Below are 13,699 nucleotides of genomic sequence, written 5' to 3'. Positions count from 1 at the left end.
AAGTGAGAAAGGCACTGCAGGTGGACAACGTGTAAAAGTTACCCAAGAAAATCCACACTAAACACAGCAAACCCATACACAGAGATCATATACTTATGGCGGTCATCATAATGGTTCTCGTTTCTCCTCTAACCCTACTGTGTATGACTGACATTCCCTCACATCTTGATGTTCCTCTTATTAAATCCTGTGCCCCACCATATAATCTCTCTTCGAACCCCCGAAAAGTGCTTTTTTGTTGATTATCCTCTTTGTAATTAGTGTGTCAGCTCGGGAAAGCCTTGAGACATTTTCTATGATTATCTAAAGTAAATAAGCGTTTCATTTAGTTATATGAATTCGACGGGGAAGTTTTTTGGCTCAAAAATACCTAGGTCTATGTACCTGCAATTTTTGCTATTCTATGGTTAACACATTTGTTCGAAAATCTCAACATAAAGACTATGTTTCATGCTGAATAAGAATCTAGAGTTGAAATACTGTTTTGAGGTTATCAAGGCCTGTAATGAAGTCTTGAAATTATTAATTTTTGAAACACTTTTGTGATCATCCACTTCGAATTTAGTGGGTACAGGCAAGAAGACAAATCCTTTGTAGAAAAAAAATCCTTCAGTGAACACGCCTAAAATATATTTAACATCACAATACCTACGACTGGTGAAGGGTGTGAAAGCCCCATTATTTTTTGTTTTTACTTTGATTAACGAGGTGAATCTCTCTCATGACGATGCTGGATTTCTCCGCGACGGAGGCGATGAATTGGACCCCCTGCCTCATGAAGCTTTGCCAGTAGGCCGGGAAAGTTAACAGTTAATGGGTAAACTGGTGAAAGCGTGGAGGACCGGGCGGCTGGTGGACCAGAGTGAGGCAAGTATCTGTTGGTATCAGTGTGTCTGTGTGTGTGTAACAGTCGCCAGTGTTGCTCTCAGGTGAGCAGGTGCCGCTACTGGCCTAACTTTTCTCTCTGCTGTACTTTAAAGTGTTGCTTGTGAAACTATCTTGCTTAACACGGTGTACTGGTGTTTGTGTAGTAGTGTACGTCTTAGGCGTACTGGAAACATGTGAATATACCATTTGTTGTGCTATAGGTAGAAAGGTTAGTAATGTGTAACGGATTACTCCATACAAACCAATAAACACAAAGGAAAGGTCTGTGGGGCCTGGATGTGGATAGGGAGCTTTGGTTTCGGTAAAGCACACATGACAATTATAGAATGGATGTAAGCGGATGTGGCCTTTCTTCGTCTGTCCCTGATGCTACCTCGCCAACGCGGGAAACGGCGATAAAAATGAATAATACTTAAAAGCAGCTCAGATTATGGAAAGAAGAAATATCTACTATTTACCTGTTAAAAATTCAACAGCATTTTATCACGTTGAACCTGCTTATTGCGAGGGGCTACAAGACTATGGATCAGTGTACATAAACGGTTATACACAAAATAATGAACTTCTTCATAAGGTAAAGTACATATTTTATCCAATTCACATCATCTAAACATAGTTATTCAATCAATTTCTATTCTTCCGATATCTGATCAGACTGTAAAATGCAGTGAACTATTTTGTAAATTTAGGTATTCAAGATCGCTGCGTGGCGTGACCACAATATGTTTTAACACTATTAAAATTACACGATTGTTATCGTCAGTGAAGTAAAAAAAAGAAAATCACTATCATGTTTACATCTGATATTCATTCTGTGTACATTTCACATTCAAACTCATCCATTTCCTTATTACTTTAATTCCATTGCAATTATTCCACAACTGGCAACGAGCCGATACGCCTTGAGAGCTCTCTCTCTCTCTCTCTCTCTCTCTCTCTCTCTCTCTCTCTCTCTCTCTCTCTCTCTCTCTCTCAAGAGATGGGCAACGCGAAAGTAAATCGCCCTGCACATGCTCAGACAGTTAATCATAGATAAACAATAATGTAGAGTTGACCGCTCTGTAGCATGAGCTTCGACCTTGTAAAACTAAACTGTATTCATCATAATTATCAATAGATTTCAGGTGGGTTCAGAAAATTATCTTTGTAGCATGGCTCTCAGCGATGGATTGAGGTTAGTATTCACACTCCGGTAAGCTCACATGGGTGAACGTCACTCGTTTCATTTACCCACCGGCTTCACTGAGAGAAAGTGAGGAACGTCATCCTCTGATGGGCCCACACAATGGAAGAGAATTACTACTCATTTACGGTGCAATGGCTTCCCCTCCCATCATAAATAAGAATCACATTTCTGTGGGCTTGCGGGGATGAAGCAGGTAAATAGATACTTGGTGTCATATTTCTAGCAGGTTTTGAGGGAGTGAGCAAGGCATTCAATGATTCACTAACATCACATCCTTTTTAGTAGCAAAAGAGAGGCATTACGTTACTGTCAAGTATTTGGTGGAGTGAAAGGGAAAGAGCACACCATATCATTTATACATTTGACTCTCAGGATGGAAGTACGCCATTATTTTTAACTTTATATGTAAAACAAAAAACACAAAAATTTTGATTCTGAATCATCACTTCGAAACATTATAACCTAAACTGAGTGTTTCCCTAATTTTAGAATAATTTTCCTTCAGATCTGTAATATTTGGGCAAATTTTGCGACCGAGAATAAAAAAGGAAATAACAATGTGATCATAACAGCTTGTAGAAAATCTTATGAACCTATTCAATACGCTAATAATGACAGTAATTTGGCTATAGATATTGAGAAAACATTGTCACAATTTTGTTTTACGATCAACAAAATTCGAAATTTATGATAATTCGATCACTGAAAATCTGTACGGATATGTATCAATACAAGAAAATCTAACTAGTACGAGAATTAATAGTGTGCTGGAACATATTCACTTTTTGGTAAAATTGAATGACTCAGTTCTGATACAAATAGTGTTGTTTGAGAAAGTTACAGTAAATCTATATATTTCATTATATACTTATAGGACATTATGAAAAGTAGCACTACTCAACATTAATTTCCTCTGAAAGATTACGTCTGAAAACAGATTTCTATAATATAATTACTTGGATTAAACGTATAACCACAACTGTTATGAATAGAGACTTAAGTTACATAAGACTGTACAATACTGAAAACGTTCCTCTTTCGTACATGTTCTATGAAAGACTAACACTCAATACTTCTTGTTTCAGCTAACTTGACGAATGATGGCTATATTGAGATGTGCTGGTGCAGTGCTGGGCATGGTGGTGTGGGCTAGCCTAGTAGTGAACATCGCTGACGCCAGCGACAAGTACTGCGGTTACAAGACCGTCTGGCTGGATAAGACGGTATACAGACCAGTGCCTTACTACCAAGGAGGGTAAGTATTGAGAGACAGGCAAGAAGACAGAAGGACAGACAGGTATAGAGAAAAGAAAGCTGAGAAAGATAGAAGAAAATAAGACAGAAAGACGAAGAGAGGAATACAGACAGATAGCATAGAAATAAAGATAAAACTATCTGATAAAGAATATGTAATGCCATGAAAAGGGCACTTCCTTAAAGGTGCAATGACGTACAGCAATATTCAACTCCCAAACTATGAGTACAGAAGTATGAAATTAATCTTACTTTTTCTCAAACATTTTTGTCTCAAACTGACTTTACTTGACAGATATTCACATGGGAAAACGTGGCTACAGTCACATCATTAAGGGTATTCAGGGGTCTTATACCTGTACTACTTTCTGTGGCAGTTAATTCTTACCTCAGTTACTCGTAAGCAATCGTACCTTTAGTGTGGTTGGTTGACGACAGCGAAAAAAAAAAATAGTTTAGAACATGAAGCAAATTAGTTGGTTCACTGCTGAGGTTGTTGTTACATAACAAACAGTATTATGACATTAAACCACAACCCACTGTATCATTTCTAAACACTGAGCAATCTCCCACAACGTAAAGCGCATGGTCTTTTGTATGTTACGCCAAAGGCCTTATCTTGGAGGAATAAAACAGATCCTTGGTCTTTGAAACACACGAAAACAAGCTGATTATCTCACAGGCCACAGTTCAACTACAATTCACAACCTCAACCAAACTTTTTTTTTTGTTTAACAATTACGGTTGATTAGCATAATGGAGGTAATCCTTACACTCGTAGAAGACTTAAATGACTGTAATAACCTAAGCTTCACTGAATATCATATTCGACTTATCTTTAAGGATGCTTTACCCGTGTGATGTTTGTCTTCGGCAGGAAGTCTGTTCAGGATGCTTATGAACCCATCTACCTAACTACCACTGTGCTCAACAAGCAATCTGTTCCCTACTTTATCACCCAGACACAAAACGTGAGTACCTACAACCACGGCAAGCTTGGCAGACATGGGATAAAGGAATCCAAAATTAAAAGTAAAAATATATGATTCAAATGCTTTTTTTCGGTCTTCATAATGTTCTTCCATTTCCCCAGCGCTGAAACATTAAAATGAATGACTGTTTTGCATGGTACTGTGTAACTCAACCAAGAAGTTGTGCTGACAGTGGAAGGCTGAGGTAAGAGTTATGAGGTCAAATGTAGATGTACAGTGCAACTTCAAACTTCAAGGACAATTGGACAGTTCAAGGTGAGAGTTTCCTTGGTGTAACATAACAAGAGATTCTTGACTTTAGAATCAACCCTTGTTGATTTCATAACTCTCTTCGTTAGTTAAAATTTATTTTTGTCTTAAAGGACTTAAAGACACTCAAGCAATATTTCATCCACAAATCAGTATTAAGCATGATAAGCAATCTTTACCATGAGGTTTTCAAACAAATCTATTACCCTCATATAAGTATCTTTTTTTAGCAAGTTATATTTTAAAATCAAAATATAACGAAGTGATTCTATACTTGATATAGGAGTCAAAAATTATTTCATAATGCTTTCAGAAGCCGACAGAAAGTATTACGAGATATTTTCTATGATAATTTGATGCGTAGAATCGTTTCATTGTTTATATTTCAGTTATAAAACAAATATTTCTTGGGGCGACAAATTACCTTGCATTCTTACCATTATTAATATTCTGAGGGCGCTAGATTTGTGAATAACATCTATACCAATAATTTCATTAAAATCTCATAAAATTGAAAATCTGAGCAAAATGCATTTTGGATTTACTTGAATTTTTTATAAAAAAAAAATGGATTTTCTTCAAAATATAAGGATAGATACTTTTCAGGATGCTGAATATGAATCTGTGGTCAAAACCTAAAAAATCGTGTATCTGCTCGAGTAATTAGCATATAAAATATCATAATTAATCTAAGTGGTAATTACAGGCTTAATAGGGCGAAATGCAGTCATTTGACTCGAAATACTTAATCAGCATGTAAAATAACATCTATACCCAGATTTTCAATCAAATCTGAAGAAGTTGAAAATCTGAGCAAAATGCAAGGCTATATCCTAGGATTTTTCTTGATTTTTTTTTCACTACATGGATTTTCTTGAGAATTACAGGATAGATGTTCTTAGGTATGCTGAATACGAATCTGGGGTCAAAACCTAAAAATTAGTGTAATTAGTCGAGTAATTAGCAAATTAATATTATCGTAATTATTCTAAGGGGTAATTAAAGGCTTAATAATAGGAAATTCAGTCATTTGACTTAAAATACTTAATCAGCATGTAAAATAACATTTATACCCAGATTTTCATTCAAATCTGAAAAGTTGAAAATCTGAGCATAATGCAAAGCCTTGGATTTTTCTTTTTTTTTTTTTTAAAAAACGATTTTCTTGAGAATTTAAGAATAGATGTTTTTAGGTATGCTGAATACGAATCTGTGGTCAAAACCAAAATATTCGTTTGATCAGTCGAGTAATTAGCATATTAATATTATAATTAATCTAAGGGGTAAGGGGTAATTAAAGGCTTAATAATACGAAATGCAGTCATTTGACTCAAAACCTAAATATTCGTGCAATTAGTTAAGTAATTAGCAAATTATTATTATAATTAATCTAAGGGGTAATTAAAGGCTTAATAATACGAAATGCAGTCATTTGACTCAAAATACTTAATCAGCATGTAAAATAAAATCTATACCCAGATTTTTCATTCAGATCTGAAAAAGTTGAAAATCTTAGCAAAATGCAAGGCTATAGCCTAGGATTTTTCTTGATTTTTTTTTTTTTTTCAAAGAATGGATTTTCTTGAGAATTTCAGGTTAGATGCTTTTAGGTATGCTGAATACAAATCTGTGATCAAAACCAAAATATTCGTGTAATCAGCCGAGTAATCAGCATATCAATATTATTAGAATTAGAATTAGCATTAGAATTTTATTAAAGGCTTGATAATACGAAATTCAGTCATTTGACTCGAAATACTTAATCAACTTATATATATAAAATAACATTTATACCCAGATTTTCATTCAAATCTGAAAAAGTTGAAACGTTCAAAAAATAGATTTTCTTGAGAATTTCAGGATAGTGGCTTTTAGGTATGCTGAATACGAATCTGTGGTCAAAACCTAAGAATTCGTGTAATTAGTTCAGTAATTAGCATACTGATTTTATTATAATTAATCTTAGGAGTAATTAAAAGCATTAACGATGCGAAATGCTGTCATTTGACTAGAAATCCTTAACCAGCATGTAAAATAACATCTATACGCAGATTTTCATTAAAATCTGAAGAAGAAAATCTGAGCAAAATATTTCGCCTTGGATTTTTCTTGATTTTTTTTCAAAAATAGATCTTCTTGAGAATTTCAGCATAGATACTTTTCGGTATGCTAAATACGAATCTGGTCAAAACCCAAAAATTCGTGTAATTAGCCGAGTAATTACCATACTGATTTCATTATAATTATTCTAAGGGGTAATTAAAGGTATCAATAATGCGAAATTCTGTCATTTGACTCGAAATCCTTAATCAGCATGTAAAATAACATCTATACGAAGATTTTCATTAAAATATGAGGAAGTTGAAATTCTGAGCAAAATATTTTGCAATGCTATAGCTATAGATAGCCTTGGATTTTTTTGATTTTGTTCAAAAAATGTACTTTCTTGAGAATTTCAGGATAGATGCTTTTAGGTATGCTGAATAGGAATCTGTGGTCGAAACCCAAAAATTCGTGTAATTAGTCGAGTAATTAGCATACTAATTTTATTAAAAATTAACCTAAGGAGTAATTAAATGCATTAATATTGCGAAATTCTGTAATTTGACTCGAAATACTTAATCAGCATGAGAAATAACATCTATGCGCAGATTTTCATTAAAATCTGAAGATGAAAATCTGAGCAAAACATTTTGCGAAATGCTGTCAATTGACTGGAAATCCTTCATCAGCATGTAAAATAACATCTATACGCAGATTTTTATTGATATCTGAGCAAAATATTTTGCAAAGCTATAAAGAATGGATTTTCTTGAAAATTTAAGAATTTTCGGTATGCTATATACGAATCTGTGGTCAAAAACCAGAAATTCCTGTAATTAGTCGAGTAATTAGCATACAAATTTTCGTATAATTAATCTTAGGAGTAATTAAAGGCATTAATAATGCGAAATACTGTCATTTGACTAGAAATCCTTAATCAGCAAGAAAAATAACATCTACATCCAGATTTTCATCAAAATCTGAAGTTGAAAATCTGAGCAAAATAGGATTTTTCTTGATTTTTTTTTCAAAAAATGGATTTTCTTGAAATTTTCAGCATAGATGCTTTTCGGTATGCTGAATACGAATCTATTCTTAAAAACCAAAAATTCGTATAATAAGTCAAGTTATTACCATACTAATTTTATTATAATTAATTTTAGGAGTAATTAAAGGCATTAATAGTGCGAAATGCTGTCATTTGACTAGAAATCCTTAATCAGCATTTAAAATAATATTTATATCCAGATTTTCATTAAAATCTGAAGAAGTCGAAAATCTGAGCAAAATATTTGGTAAGGCTATTATATACTATAGCCTTGGATTTTTCTTGATTTTTTTCAAAAAATGGATTTTCTTGAAATTTTCAGCATAGATGCTTTCGGTATGCTGAATACGAATCTGTCGTTAAAACCCAAAAAATCCTGTAATTAGTCGAGTAATTAGCATACTAATTTCATAATTAATTTTAGGAGTAATTAAAGGCATTAATAGTGCGAAATGCTGTCATTTGACTAGAAATTCTTAATCAGCACGTAAAATAACATCTATATCCAGATTTTTATTAAAATCTGAAGAAGTTGAAAATCTGAGCAAAATATTTGGTAAGGATTTTTCTTGATTTTTTCAAAAAATGGATTTTCTTGAAATTTTCAGCATAGATGCTTTTCGGTATGCTGAATACGAATCTGTCGTTAAAACCCAAAAATTCCTGTAATTAGTCGAGTAATTAGCATAGTAATTTTATTATAATTAATTTTAACAGTTAATTAATTAAAGGCATTAATAGTGCGAAATGCTGTCATTTGACTAGAAATCCTTAATGAGCATGTAAAATAACATCTATATCCAGATTTTCATTAAAATCTGAAGAAGTTGAAAATCTGAGCAAAATATTTGGTAAGGATTTTGATTTTCAAAAAATGGATTTTCTTGAAATTTTCAGCATAGATGCTTTTCGGTATGCTGAATACGAATCTGTCGTTAAAACCCAAAAATTCCTGTAATTAGTCGAGTAATTAGCATAGTAATTCTATTATAATTAATTTCAAGAGTTAATTAAAGGCATTAATAGTGCGAAATGCTCTCATTTGACTAGAAATCCTTAATGAGCATGTAAAATAACATCTATATCCAGATTTTCATTAAAATCTGAAGAAGTTGAAAATCTGAGCAAAATATTTGGTAAGGCTTGGATTTTTCTTGATTTTTTCAAAAAATGGATTTTCATGAAATTTTTAGGATAGATGCTTTTCGGTATGCTGAATACGAATCTGTCCTTAAAACCCAAAAATTCCTGTAATTAGTCGAGTAATTAGCATACTAATTTTATTATAATTAATTTTAAGTTAATTAATTAAAGGCATTAATAGTGCGAAATGCTGTCATTTGACTAGAAATCCTTAATCAGCATGTACAATAACATCTATATCCAGATTTTCTTTAAAATCTGAGCAAAATATTTGGTAAGGCCTTGGATTTTTCTTGATTTTTTTCGAAAATGGATTTTCTTAAAATTTTCAACATAGATGCATTTTGGTATGCTGAATACGAATCTGTCGTTAAAACCCAAAAATTCCTATAATTAGTCGAGTAATTAGCATACTAATTTTATTATAATTAATCTTGAGTTAATTATTTAAAGGCATTAATAGTGCGAAATGCTGTCATTTGACTAGAAATCCTTAATCAGCATGTAAAATAACATCTATATCCAGATTTTCATTAAAATCTGAAGAAGTTGAAAATCTGATCAAAATATTTGGTAAGGCCTTGGATTTTTATTGATTTTTTTCAAAAAATGGATTTTCTTGAAATTCTTAGCATAGATGCTTTTCGGTATGCTCAATACGAATCTGTCCTTAAAACCCAAAAATTCCTGTAATTAGTTGAGTAATTAGCATACTAAATTTATTATAATTAATTTTAAGTTAATTAATTAAAGGCATTAATAGTGCGAAATGCTCTCATTTGACTAGAAATCCTGAATCAGCATGTAAAATAACATCTATATCCAGATTTTCATTAAAATCTGAAGTTGAAAATCTGAGCAAAATATTTGGTAAGGCTATAGCCTTGGATTTTTCTTGATTTTTTTTTTCAAAAAATGGATTTTCTTGAACCATACACTGGCATTAAGGTCTCCCCCAAAGTATATGTGGTAGTAGAGAGAGAAAAAAAGATGAAAATGGAGGAATGTCATTCACTCTCTAAATCACAACCTAAAGTTTCAGGAGCTACGAGATCATCGTTTTTTCAAGTACTATAAATTAGGAGAAATAACATTGAGGGATGCGTGTCTAATGGTCTAATAATTTGATGACTGTATAATCCTCATAAAAGATCTGATGAGTTTGATCATACGTTCATTGAAAATCATGATGGTGCAAGAGAAAGACACTCCCTTCTTTATACTGGAAAAGCTCTAATAATGGGGGATATAACCAAAAAATAAATCACATGGACATACCTGAATCTACACGGGGGAAATATAGATGTATGTTTTTAAGTTGTGTTTGAGAAAACGTCTTGTCCCAACATACCAGTAAACACTCTAGAGTCAATACCGGATCAAATATTCACAACCAACAGCCTGGAAATAAAACAAAACAAAACATTGCCTAAGGTAATTTATGTGGGAAAGCGCGATCACAAATGGACACGGAATTACACTGAAAAACCAGGTAGTAGTCTGGTGGCTTGATCATGTCTAATAAGAGCGAGGCTGCAGGTGGGTGCCAGTGGAAGGGTATAAGGAAAGAAAACAGGTTAAAGAATGAGACATGGTTTCAACGCATACACAAAAGTATAATCAACAATGCAGCTAGGAAATATCTTCAAGATGTAAGAGGGTAGATGATAACAACGGTTCACCAGCACTCTATGCCTCAGGTCTAACCTTTCCCCATGTGCTGTTCTGTGTATAACTGTCTTAATCACCAGTCACAAGGTATAATCAACAGACATAAATCTTTGTATTTAGAACATTATTTTCTCTTCCGCGTCCTAATACAAGGGCACTATACACATATCTGCTTGTCGTTTAGCATCTCACACTCTCCTGCAGACTCTACCCACCCAGTTAGTTAGCTTCAAGCCCATTTTGTGATCCCATCCTTCCTTCCGTCCACAGGTGCCCCAGTTCGTGACCAAGAAGGCGACGCTGCCGCAGTACATCACCCACACTGTTATCAACACCCAACCTAAATACATCACCGTCACTGAGAAGTCCTATGTTACTGTATACGCCACCAGGACACGCAAGACCTATGAGACAGTGTGCCCTAAGGGATATGGACACGGTGGACACGGTGGAGGCTATGGTCACTGAGGTACCCAGGATCATGCTACTACATAGATGGCAAGTTAAGAAAATTAATGAATTGGAGAGAGAATGTGTGTGTGTGTGTGTGTGTGTGTGTGTGTGTGTACCTACTCAATGAGAGAGAGAGAGAGAGAGAGAGAGAGAGAGAGAGAGAGAGAGAGAGAGAGAGAGAGAGAGAGAGAGAGAGAGAGAGGGGGGGGGAGAATCCAAGTCATGACATCAAACATGTTTAGAATACTTTGAAAATCAAAACAAAAATTGAACTATATCACATTTGCAAGAAGTCAAAACATTTTGAATATAACACAAAAAAATTTGGATTTTTTTTAGTAGAACGTTATGACTGCTGCATCAATAGTTTCGACGTTACAACAATAAACTGGGTCACATACATACATAAGGTTAGGTTACAGTGGCACTCCACATGATATGTGTTACTACGAAATTCAGTTCTGTTCATGTTTGAAAACTTGATGGTACTGTTGGCATTTTCAACATGAAAGGATTACTAATTCTCTTATAAATCAAAAATCTGAAGAAACATGCTTAGGACCTTTGTCCAATGTATACAATACATATGATATACTATCACTCAGAGTTGTCTAACACCTAAAATGTGGACGATCTTTGTCTCCTCGTATTCAACTTTTCTACTAGCAGTAGTGGAATACTGTGGGATCATGCGGGATATAAATAAAATATATAATCAAGGTGGCTGGCGTCAGTGTTTTTACCACATACTCTGTCTATAATATATATACTATTTCTTCCAGTCTTGGTCACATACTATACATAAGAGTGGCATCATCTTCCACACACTAAAATCTGGATGAAATGATCTTGCAAAATGTGTATTATTACAATATCAGGTAAATTATTTTTTTTAGTTATGTCGAAAAATTTCTGGTTAATTTGGCTATAAAATAATGTTCTATCTTTTCTCCAGGTTATATATCATCAGACTGGATATCCTTCCACACACTGGTATCTTCTTTTGTATCACTACAGTTTTCCATTGTATCTTAAAAAAAAAAGTAATTCCAAGTCATGAGACAAAATTCATTCAAAACTTGTAAGACTCTGCAAAAAAAAAAAAAAAAAAAAATGAATTCTGACTTTTGTTGTTCTAAATTTTGTATGCACAAATACTTTACAAATCTTTGTACCATAATCAGGCATACTCGTTCATCGGTTTTATGAAATTAAGATACATATGATGGATTAACATTTTTGAATGATTATGAATTGCATCTAGCTTTCTTCTAGTCCTGTTAATTATCACTACAATGTTTTTCTAAGTCAATTTGTTCATTAGTGCTTGTTATGTTCCTTTGTTGGTGTGTTTTTTTGTTGATAATCTACGACATCTGGATGCTGGCAATTCAGATGTAAAATTCCTATGACTTTAGTAGCTGACTTTTGGAATGCTTTTATTATTTGCACTCATATAATAAAGAAAAAAGACATACTATCTTTCATTACCCAACAACAAAACTGATAAAAAGGAATAGATAACCGGGCATCGGTATTGCTTTTGGCATTGCTGAAACAAAGGGAATTTATAGAGTCAAGGAAAACCATGGATAAATCTGTTGGGTTTGGTTGTGGATGGTAGGCTTTGGTTTCAGTACATTATACATGACAGATAGAGAGTGAATGTGTTCAAATGAGGCTGTTGTTGTTCGCTACCTAAGGAGGGGGAAAAGCAAGAGGGCATAACAGCAGTGTCTGCTATTGCAACATGGGACGGATGATGGAGGTGTGAAGGAGGAACGCTGTGTATGGATCGGTGGTGAGGAGTGAAGAGAAACGCTGTGTATGGATCGGTGGTCGTGTGACTAAAATGGTCCAGCAAGAGAAGACAGACTGTGTTTTGGTGAACAGTATGTGTTATTAGGACAATATTTACACGTGGTATAACAGCTGGTGGGATCAGCTTAGCAATTACAGGTCCTCCAGAGGCATGAACCACCGGTGGGTTTCTCTGCCCTCTCATTCCTCACTAGTCCAGCATGTGACAGAGCCCATGCAAACTGAAAGCGGAAATCAACGTCCCACAGTGTACACGACCACGTCAGATGATGCTGAAGGTTTGCCAGCGAACTAAGAATCTAATACACGAATCATGAATAAAGACGATGTCTGGGACGTCTCAAGAGGCATGCTGACTATGCTTTACCCTCACCAGAACCCTGAACATCTAGTATTGCCTAAATGAATCCCCGACAGTTTAAGCATGATCTTTAAATTACCTTTAAAACACGTGAAGGTTTTCAGGATATTTCGATCGCTTGTTATAACTTGACGGCCCTAAATGACCTTGGTAGACAAAGTCTAATACCCAAATAACCTACCAAACATCCCACTGGTCACCCTAAATCGACTTCCCCTCACCCAATTAAGGCTTCCATATCCATTAACAATATCCAGTAATAATGATTCCGAAGCGCTGATATAATCAATGCGCTGTGGTACAAGCTGAATTTACATATCAATGAAGATAAAAGTTCATATAATATATATATATATATATATATATATATATATATATATATATATATATATATATATATATATATATGTGTGTGTGTGTGTGTGTGTGTGTGTGTGTGTGTTATACAATTTGCAAGGTGACTTCATAAAGTGCTTTACATCTTTCGAGTCTGTATTACCTATCGCATGTTCATAGACTAACAGAGAATAATCCTGTGAATCAGAGAAAAAATCTAATAAGGATGTTCATTTTAGATTCTTACCAAGACG

The 13,699-nt window shown here is 34.1% G+C and overlaps 1 protein-coding gene across 4 annotated transcripts; it reads left to right on the top strand.

Moving 5' to 3' along the window:
* The first annotated feature begins 638 nt into the window (after positions 1–638).
* LOC139754225 (uncharacterized) lies at positions 639–12,402 on the top strand. Of its 4 annotated transcripts, none has more exons than XM_071671523.1 (5): positions 639–867; positions 3,160–3,329; positions 4,206–4,299; positions 10,745–10,972; positions 11,883–12,402. In XM_071671523.1, exons 2-4 carry the CDS (start codon positions 3,172–3,174, stop codon positions 10,940–10,942), a joined length of 450 nt encoding a protein of 149 aa, XP_071527624.1. In that variant the 5' UTR covers positions 639–867; positions 3,160–3,171; the 3' UTR covers positions 10,943–10,972; positions 11,883–12,402. The 4 variants fall into 4 exon arrangements, with proteins under 4 accessions (XP_071527624.1, XP_071527623.1, XP_071527626.1 ...); XM_071671522.1 differs by having other exon boundaries at positions 861–929; XM_071671525.1 differs by lacking the exon at positions 639–867 and adding an exon at positions 953–1,096.
* Positions 12,403–13,699: the final 1,297 nt, after the last annotated feature.

The sequence above is a fragment of the Panulirus ornatus genome, chromosome 16 (genome assembly GCF_036320965.1).
Source record: "Panulirus ornatus isolate Po-2019 chromosome 16, ASM3632096v1, whole genome shotgun sequence".
Lineage (NCBI taxonomy): Eukaryota > Metazoa > Arthropoda > Malacostraca > Decapoda > Palinuridae > Panulirus > Panulirus ornatus.
Note: the sequence above shows the minus strand (reverse complement) of the source record. Positions and strands in the feature narration are given on the sequence as shown.